Source organism: Dipteris shenzhenensis, chromosome 15 (genome assembly GCF_047967505.1).
Source record: "Dipteris shenzhenensis isolate YYH24624 ecotype China chromosome 15, Dip_SZ_1.0, whole genome shotgun sequence".
Lineage (NCBI taxonomy): Eukaryota > Viridiplantae > Streptophyta > Polypodiopsida > Gleicheniales > Dipteridaceae > Dipteris > Dipteris shenzhenensis.
Genome location: NC_141610.1, coordinates 4,126,708 through 4,136,654, shown reverse-complemented (window position 1 = coordinate 4,136,654; position 9,947 = coordinate 4,126,708). Strand labels below are relative to the sequence as shown.

Below are 9,947 nucleotides of genomic sequence, written 5' to 3'. Positions count from 1 at the left end.
CCATCTGCACTGTAATTCACGCCATCTGTTGCAGCCTTCTTCTCTTGTGAGGTGCTGCCCATATGGCAGCCCCCCCCTCTCTCTCTCTCTCCTCTGGGCATCTTCTACCCTAGGTCTCCCTCCCCCATGCTCTCCTCATATGGGGGCTTACAGATGGGGAGGTGACCATTCCAACACCCCCTCTCACCGACACATCCAGGCCCAATGCCAACACATCGATGAAGATGCTCCAGTAACTCCCTGGTCGTAGTCCTCTGGAACTTTTCGATGTCGAAATCTTTTCCTGGCTTTTCATCCAGTGGCTCCTTCTCCACCATGTCTGGTTCTGCTCTCGCACACCACCCTGGTACACAGGTCCATCTCTAGTAGCACCTCCTGGCACCACCTTCTTCTGTCACATTCCTGCCTTGGAACTCCAGCAATCCATCCGTCACAATCTTCCAGTTGTCCCCCTTATAATGAATGAACAACCTGGAGTCTTCCAGGCGCCATGCTATGAGGGTCTGCTTCAACCCGTCCTTCCTTTGGCAAGGTCTGTAACCAATGAATATTTCTAGGTAACCTGGACCATGAACTCTCGCTGAGTTCTCAAGTAGGTACTCTTCTGGCTTCAGTACTCTTTGTCCATCACCTTCTAGCAATCTACGTCTGAGATTTGAAGAAGCACGAATACTTCCCCTTCTGCCTTCGAAGAAGGCCAATTTCTTCCAATCTCGTATCACCTGAGACAAATGAAGAATAGAGTCTCTCCACACCATGCTATAAAGGCTCAAATGCAAAATATCAAGTACATACCAGACTGTTGTATTGCTTGTATTTTTGCCCTGAAAGCAAACCGTGTACCTCATTGAGGCACCCGCCAATATCCTGTGTAATCCTGTACTGTTCCCTTCTGAAGTACAGCATCCATCTGACCATGAGAGCCCAGAGCCCTCCATGGAATCCACCCTCGTGTTAGTGTCAATAGCCACACACCTGGAAGGTACCAAGCGCTCCATGTTGTCCTTCACCTTCACAAAGGCATCTGACTCCTCGTCGACCCACATCTCTATGTCAAACATCCTTACTGTGATTTTTGGATCAACATATCTGACCTCGGTAACACTCGGTGATGTCACCAGGAGCAACTCTTTGATTACCACATTTGCTTTGGCCTCTCCCTCTGAATCTGAGTCAGACTCCTTTTTGTTTTTCTGATCCGCCTTTTTCTTTCTGCAGTCCTTTGCAAAATGTCTTAGTGTATCACAGTAGAAGCACTTCTTCTGCTTCTTCCTTTTAGAAGTCCCCTCGTCGTCAGAGTCATCTTTCTTGGACTTGCCACTGTTAGGCTTGCCCTTTCCTTTGCCAACGGAATCCTTCGCCAGCATCGCCTTGTCGTCTTTGTCCTCGTTGTAGAGCTTCTCTCGAGCTTCCTCCTGTGGCAGTAATGGACCCAACTCCTCAAACATGAGAGGTGTGGTCCTCTGTCCTACTGTCACAGTCGTAACAAAACTCTTGAAATTCCGAGGTAGCCTCCTCAGTACCATCAAGGACAAATGGCATGAGTCTGTCTTCTGACCAATTGCTGCCAGTTGATCCCTCACCACCTTGACCTTCGTCAAATGGCTATGTACCGTATCTCCTTCTTCCAAATCAAGATTGTAGAGTTGATGTTGAAGAAGCAAAATCTGGGAGGTGTTGTCCGTCTTGTACAAATCCTTCACGGTGACCCATGCCTATTGACGTCTCGCCCAACTGGATATGTGGAAGAACGGAGTCCACCGTAGTCCCTATGATTATTGCCACTTACCACAAGGTCCTCCTCCTATCTGCTGGCTATCTCTAGACTCAAGCCTGCGTGCTCCACCTCGAGCTTCTGTAGACTTTCCGTCCAGATCACAACACCTTGCTGCCCTGAGAGACAGCCAAGGTTCAGCCCTTGAGAGCTCAGTCTGCAGCACACCTTCTACTCTCCTTCACCTCCAGGATGAGGCCCAAGTAAGTGTCTTTTGGCTGCTCCTGTCTGCTGCCTTTTTTGCTAAACTGTTGGATGTGAAATGAGGCCTGTGGCCTCTGCTTTTATAGGCCCCCAAGGGCCCCTTGAAGTAATCAACCAACCAGCCCTAAATGGACCGACTAGCTGGTCTGTTTGGGCCGACCAGTCTACCCCAAAACCAGCCCTTTAAGGGCTCCAAAACTAGGGCCCTTTGGCCCACACTTCTAGGGCTTTTGGCCCTCCAATCCAGGCAAGGCCCAAGCCTATATAAGGCATGCCACTACCCATTGTCAGCCCCATTGCTGCTCTACTAGGCCTACTGGTTCTGCCCTCTGCCAAGTTCTCTCCAGCCACGTGTGCAACGCCGTACACTACTGATGTCATCGCACCCTGCCAGGTCACATCTAGGGCTTGCTGTCCCCGCCATCTGCACTGTAATTCGCGCCATCTGTTGCAGCCTTCTTCTCTTGTGAGGTGCTACCCATGTGGCAACCCCCTCTCTCTCTCTTCTCTGGGCATCTTCTGCCCTAGGTCCCCCTCCCCCACGCTCTCCTCATATGGGGGCTTATAGATGGGGAGGTGACCATTCCAACACCCATGCCACCTTACATGCCAATGTACTTTCATCTATTTCAAGGCTTCATGATGAATTCTTGGATTGCCCACCCTCTTGTTCTAACTGCCTTAAATCAATCTTCCCCCCCCGCCCCACCTCTTTGATTAAAGTTGAGTTTTCTCTCCTTTCAAGATCTTTAATCAAGTTTTCTCTCCTTTCGAGATTGCCAAAGCCATGCTCTCCCTCTTCATGAAATTTCAAAAGTCTTAATCTTTCCTCTCCCATTTCTCCTCTTCAGGTTTCAAGGCACAAACCATGGTAGCACTGACAATGTGCTACATTTTAAAAGGAGACAACATCATTGTGCAGCCTAGAATTACACGTCAAAGGTATTCACTCTATCATCAGGCATTGTCTCCCAAAAGTTGCAAGAGATTTGGGACGCCCTCTAGTCTTCACATGTGCTATGATTGTCACTATGAACAACACAAAACTCAAAGCACTCCAAGTACATGGCTTAATGAAGATTTATTTAGGTCGAAACCAAGCAAGATGAAAAACCAAGACATTGAGACTATGCCTCTCTTATTTTAAAGTTTGCATTTTTAATGGGAACCACTTGATTTTCCATCTTGCTCAATCTATCAATAATTGACTTCAAAGTCCAAAATGCAAATACAAAAGTTCTTGACCTCCTGTGTCCGGGTGCTTGTGTTGTTTTGTCTTGGGCATGTTGATGGTGCCGAATTTCCATCTTCTTCCATGGAAGGTGAGATCTATTTGAGCATAAATCTATAGATCCTTACCTTTGTATCTAGCTCATTTGTTGTGTATTATTTCCATCTTCTTCCATGGAAGGTGAGATCTATTTGAGCATAAATCTATAGATCCTTGCCTTTATATTTAGTTCGTTTGTTGTGTCCTATGGTGCATCAAAAATATAAGGCCCAGTCATAGAGATGAAATATGTTAAACCCTTCACTTACCATAACAATTCACATGGTCAATTTATATTGTGTGCCTACTAGACTGCCAAAGAAATTGTACTCCTATTATACATGATGCTAACACTTTCAATATGCACAACTTAATGCCCCATCGTGGCAATAGGAAACCACATGAGGTACAGCAATGGATGAGATAAACTGTCCCAATAGGATTGACAGTCCAATAACATGCTAGTCTTAATTTGCCCAAGGGTACAGCTAGAACATCACACAAGGTGCACAAAAGAGCTCCCAAAACTTTGATCAAGTACTCTTCTACTGTAAACCCCAAAATATCTTCAACAGCTTTCCAAACTTCAGGAGCCATTGATAAGTTGCAAAGAATCACAAAGGAGCATGGCACCTTCACACTAATGTTAACACTTTTGACTTCAATAAACATTGACAATAAAAGAATTCACCTAAAATAACAGAAAAAGCTTGTGTTCAGTAAAGCTTATTTATGTCAAAAATAGGAGAGAAGCACAATATTTCTCCCTTGCCAGTTGTGTTGAGAATACGTTGCTTCATTTCACCTCAAAATTACATTTCCAGGGACTAGCTACTATGACATCCCCACTGACGTCATCAGCGCCCAACAGTGGGTGTAGACCATAGTATAAAAATATGCTCTCACACATACAAATCCACACACCCACACATACTTGAGCATCCATTTATACAAAGTCTTCGTACTGAGTTTCTGTCGGCACTCCGAAGGTGAAGGGCAGACTCAGCCATGATGAAGGCTAGCACTAAAGAAGAAGGCTAATCAAAAGGTAGTCCAAAATCTCTTGCATTCAAGCTACAACTGCCTGTGAAGTCTAAACATTTTCATTTTAGTCTCTCCCCAACGAGCATCTAAATCTAAATCTAGCTGATAGGGCAACGCACCATTTAAGATAGAAAGAATTATCACAATACCAACAGGCTGCAACTTGGACGAAAACTTCACAAGGTGAAATTTGCATGTCCGCTAATATGGCAGAAGCATATACCTAGATGAATCCAGGAACATTCCCAAACTCATCCTCTAAAAACACAACATAGTGCAGTTTCAATCTCATGATAGTCACTCACAAGGTTGAAAACCATAAACTCCATCATGCATAGCAGGGACTAGCTACTATGACATCCCCACTTACGTCATCAGCGCCCAACAGTGGGTGTAGACCATAGTATAAAAATATGCTCTCACACATACAAATCCACACACCCACACATACTTGAGCATCCATTTATACAAAGTCTTCGTACTGAGTTTCTGTCGGCACTCCGGAGGTGAAGGGCAGACTCAGCCATGATGAAGGCTAGCACTAAAGGAGAAGGCTAATCAAAAGGTAGTCCAAAATCTCTTCATTCAAGCTACAAATGCCTGTGAAGTCTAAACATTTTCATTTTAGTCTCTCCCCAACGAGCATCTAAATCTAAATCTAGCTGATAGGGCAACGCACCATTTAAGATAGAAAGAATTATCACAATACTAGCAGGCCGCAACTTGGACGAAAACTTCACAAGGTGAAATTTGCATGTCCACTAATACGGCAGAAGCATATACCTAGATGAATCTAGGAACATTCCCAAACTCATCCTCTAAAAACACAACATAGTGCAGTTTCAATCTCATGATAGTCACTCACAAGGTTGAAAACCATAAACTCCATCATGCATAGCAGGGACTAGCTACTATGACATCCCCACTGACATCATCAGCGCCCAACAGTGGGTGTAGACCATAGTATAAAAATATGCTCTCACACATACAAATCCACACACCCACACATACTTGAGCATCCATTTATACAAAGTCTTCGTACTGAGTTTCTGTCGGCACTCCGGACGTGAAGGGCAGACTCAGCCATGATGAAGGCTAGCACTAAAGGAGAAGGCTAATCAAAAGGTAGCCCAAAATCTCTTCATTCAAGCTACAACTGCCCATGAAGTCTAAACATTTTCATTTTAGTCTCTCCCCAACGAGCATCTGAATCTAAATCTAGCTGATAGGGCAACGCACCATTTAAGATAGAAAGAATTATCACAATACCAGCAGGCCGCAACTTGGTAACATCAAGCCATTGACGACTACATCAATTCCAGATCTGGTAACCATAAAAAACAGGCCCAGGTGCCATGTCTGTAAACCTTCTTATATCTGGTCCTCACATGTCGTATTTACTTGTATCATTCTCAAAAGACTGTTAAGGGTCCAGACGTATAAGGGAACCTGCAACTGAAGGTAAGGTCACCTCTCACACACCAACTCTTTTTTAAATGAGACCACATAAGCACCTTATAAAATGCATGGCTGAGGAATAAAATCAGCTATGAACCCGCTAAAATGAGTATTCTAAAGCAAAAAAAGAGTGTCATGGCATGGATGGGAGAAAAAGCATGGACCAAAAGACAATGCTACATTAATACCACAGTAGGCTGAAATAACCCTCAAAGAAACATGAGCAATTATAAGATTTGCCTTTTAAATCGTCTTTACAGACTTCTCTGATCAATGCCATCAGATGCATGTAAATCAGTTTGGCATATATTCCAACTCCTCGATAACTCATAGAACAGGACTAATTGTGTGAAGCCACAGAGGCTTAAAGATCCATTTTTCAGCTTTCAAATTGAAGCAATTAAAAGTTCAATCTTATCAAATTCTGGTAAGTCTAAGCGATTTCATTTAGTCTCTCCCAAACGAGCATCTAAGGCTAGCTGATAGGGCAACGCACCGTTTAAGATAGAAAGAATTATCACAATACCAGCATGCCACAACTTGGACGAAAACGTCACAAGGTGAAATTAACATGTCCGCTAATACAGCAAAAGCATATACCTAGATGAATTCAGGAAGATTCCCAAGCTCATCCTCTAAAAATACAACATAGTGCAGTTTCAATCTCACGATAGTCACTCATAAGATTGAAAACCATAAACTCCATCTCGCATAGCAGGGACTAGCTACTATGACAAAAGCACGGCCCAGGGACAATGCTATATTAATACCAGAGCATGCTGAAACAACCCTCAAAGAGGCATGAGCAATTTAAAGACTTATCTTTAAAATAATCTTTAGACGTCTCTGATCAATGTCATCAGGTGCATGTAAATCAGTTAGCCATATGTTCCAACTGCAAAGGATGGATCATCGTACACCATTCTGGGCTACAATCCTCAATAACTCATAGATCAGGACTGATTGTAAATCCTCAGAGACTAAAAGATCCGTACACCTGGTATTTCATTGGTGTTATAATAGATTTCCAAGATGACAAACAAAACAAAATGCCCAAACTCATCACTAAACAGGAAAATAGATGTGCAGTTTATGGCCATCAAGGAGGTTAAATGCCATCAACTGGTCCCCCACGGGATCCCCACAAATTCTTGGCAGTGGGAAAAAAACCCTCACCAGTAATTCAATGGAACGATAGGCATTGTTCATCTTATATACGAGGTTGCTGCTGGCATTGCGAGCTCCAAGCATAATAAGGATCAGGAGCCACTTAAGTTTCAATACGTCAGGTAATGATGTAAGTACTGGTTATGCGTACTTGCTTTAAAACAAAGGAAGCATGCATGCTTTCAAGGATTGCAGAACTTTATTAATTGAGTTACATCCTTTCGTATCTTTCTCACAATACATTTCCACAGTCCAAAGAAAGGTATGGAAATCTGTTGACACGATTGAATATAAGCAGACTTCGCTTTTAGAATCCGGAAGGCTGGCAAGTATCGGCCTCAGCAAACGTCCCCCTAAAGAAAGTAACAATGGTGGTGTAGGTGCATTGTCAAACTCCCCTGGCTGTATAGACAGAACAATACACAGCTATATCAGGCAATGTTCGCCCCCTTCAAAGACTTGCATGTGACCACGCCCGCTGCAGTTCGCAAGGGTATGCCCTTATACGTCGCGACACAATCTTCCGTAGTTTTCAAATCAGGTTGAATTGCTTCCCAAATTTTTTTCTTTTGCACCTGAGCGATTGCACAGCGATAAACCGTCAAAAAAGAACAGACCTTTTACAGACCAGGAAAAGCAATCCTCAAAGCAATGTACCTGATTTGGAGTCGCCGCCTCTGCTTGAGATTCTTTATCAGCCTCTGAACCGAACCAAGCACGTTCGCCTGGAAGGGAGCCGTCGGGAGGAGAGAGGAGCTCCACATTTTCATGAGAACCATCGGAAGCTGCAAGCAGCATGCCATTAGACTTAACCCCTCGCATGTTACGAGGCTTCAGGTTTGCCAAGACCATGACAGCTCTCCCCTGCAAGAGCAACGAGGCAACGATTTCCAATCAAAAAATGTTGCAAACGGAGCATCAAAAGAAGCAACGAAGCAGGCAGAGAAAAGGTTCCAGACCTGGAGCTGGTCTTCAGGGACGAACTTGACGAGGCCACTGCAGATGGTGCGGGGGCCATCGGGTTCGGCGAGGTCGACCTCTTCGACGTAGAGGGAGTCAGCTTCGGGGTGTTTCCAGGCTTTAACGATTTTGCCGACGCGGATGTCAAGGGAGTGGAGGTCAGGGGAGGGGTGAGGGGAAGAGGGAGGAGGAGGGGAATGGAGGGAGGGAGAAGGGGAAGTGCAGCAAAGGGCAAGCGATGGATGGAGGGAGAGGTGGGAGGAAGAGGGAAATGATCTGATGAAGCAAATGGAAGATGTTGAAGATGAAGAAAAAGATGAAGCAGGTGAAAAAGAAGAAGAAGAAGAAGAAGAAAAGGGCAATGAAGCTCGAGCTATGCAGCTCAGCAGCCCCCCCCTCAACGCCATCCCTTCACTCTTCCTTCTTTTGCCACTCTCCCCTATAGAATCCTTTCCCTACACACACTCTCATGCTCCACGTCACTTAGACGTCCCCCCCCCCACGCACACTCTCAGGATGGTTAGAGGGTCACCGGCAGGCTGCACCGGATTGAAGCCGACTTTTTCTGTCATCGTAGGCGTTAGAAAACATCTCCAAAGCCCTATGAAAGCAACAATTTACCGAATAGTCTAACAATTTACCCAACGTCCCAGTCCAATGCTGGACTAAAATTCTCAAAATCGGAAAGCTGGGCTAGCAATCCAATCCTAGAGCTTGCAGTTGATTCAACGTTCCAGGAAGCATGGGGTTGTGCAATGTTAATGCCAGTGGCACTGAGAGCGCTACTGGTGCATGCGAGGAGGCGCTCTTACACACCCACCCAATCTACGACTAGTTTGAGGGCACTAGGATTTTGGTGGGCACGTGTCTATCCACCACCTCTTTACTCATTGTATCCATACACATTTTTGGCACACAAGTAACGACAATGGCACTGGCTGTCAAGTAACGACAATGGCTACTTAAAGGCGATTGGCCAGGTGGGAGAACGAGATAGCAAACAAGGAGTTGGACAAAGAAGCTCCCCCATGTAGAAAAAATGGAGAACAGGGCAAGGAGATCATTGAATGCTCCCCCCACCAGACCCCTTCCTCCTTTTTGATGTGTAGGCTTCTTGTGCCCACGAGCGAGCATTCTGTCCTCCCATTGGTCCTTTTTTTGCAAAGGGTCCAACTGTGCTTAAATGTTTCACCAGCCTAACATTCCTTCCCTTTGCAAGCATCAACATCCTCGATGATGATTCACCCCTCAACGACCATTTTCTGCTGGGACTAACTGTCTAGCTAACCACATCCACCACATGCTTGATTGTGATTGGTCCTACACGAAGTGCTAAGGGGTGTGCGGTACACGTTGAGAAATACACAAATAATAAAAAGAAGGCACCCACTAATTATAGACTTTACAACAAATCAAAAGACTTACTTGCCTTTCACTCACAAAGAGCACTTCTTGACCAATATGACATGTACATGAGATCACGATAGAAGCTCATTTACAAAATTTCAACAAAGTAGATTATGCTCCTAGAGTGTCTACCAGTGCAAGCATCAACACATCCACATCATATTGATTGCCCAAGGATAGTGCAAGCAACCTGTTTGACCTCGCAAGAGAATAGAATTTCACAGGCACCTATTTGACCTCGCAAAAGAGAATTGAATTTGACAAGTAGACCAAATCAATTCTAGTAGGCTAACTATGCAAGCCTCTTGGCCAAGAAACTTCAAACGTTGCCTGCACAGTACAAAGACTTGAAACTCATGGTGTTCAATGAGGTTTCCTTGATAGGATAAAACACGTTCATTGCAGTAGACATGTGTCTTCATGAAATCAAGGATAATCACTTTCACCCTTTTGGAGACGTGGACATACTCCTATATGGCAACTTATGCCAAGTCTGCCCCACAAAACACTCTTGAATTTTCTTGGAGTGCTCTAGTTGCATGGCTCTTTTGCCTTCCATCTAGATAACAAACATACAGTACTCAGAGCTCACAACATTGATGCGCCAAAATCATCCATTCTAAACAAGATTTGCATCGGTCAACAATCCAATGGCATTGTTTC

At 44.6% G+C, this 9,947-nt stretch overlaps 1 protein-coding gene across 1 annotated transcript; it reads right to left on the bottom strand.

The window, feature by feature from the left end:
• Positions 1 to 6,577: 6,577 nt before the first annotated feature.
• On the bottom strand, positions 6,578 to 8,321 carry LOC147893231 (Nucleic acid-binding, OB-fold-like protein). Its single transcript, XM_087386110.1, has 3 exons — positions 7,877 to 8,321; positions 7,575 to 7,781; positions 6,578 to 7,492 (listed from the first exon to the last, which is right to left on the bottom strand). Exons 1-3 carry the CDS (start codon positions 8,282 to 8,284, stop codon positions 7,349 to 7,351), a joined length of 759 nt encoding a protein of 252 aa, XP_087242236.1. The 5' UTR covers positions 8,285 to 8,321; the 3' UTR covers positions 6,578 to 7,348.
• Between the last annotated feature and the right edge of the window lie 1,626 nt (positions 8,322 to 9,947).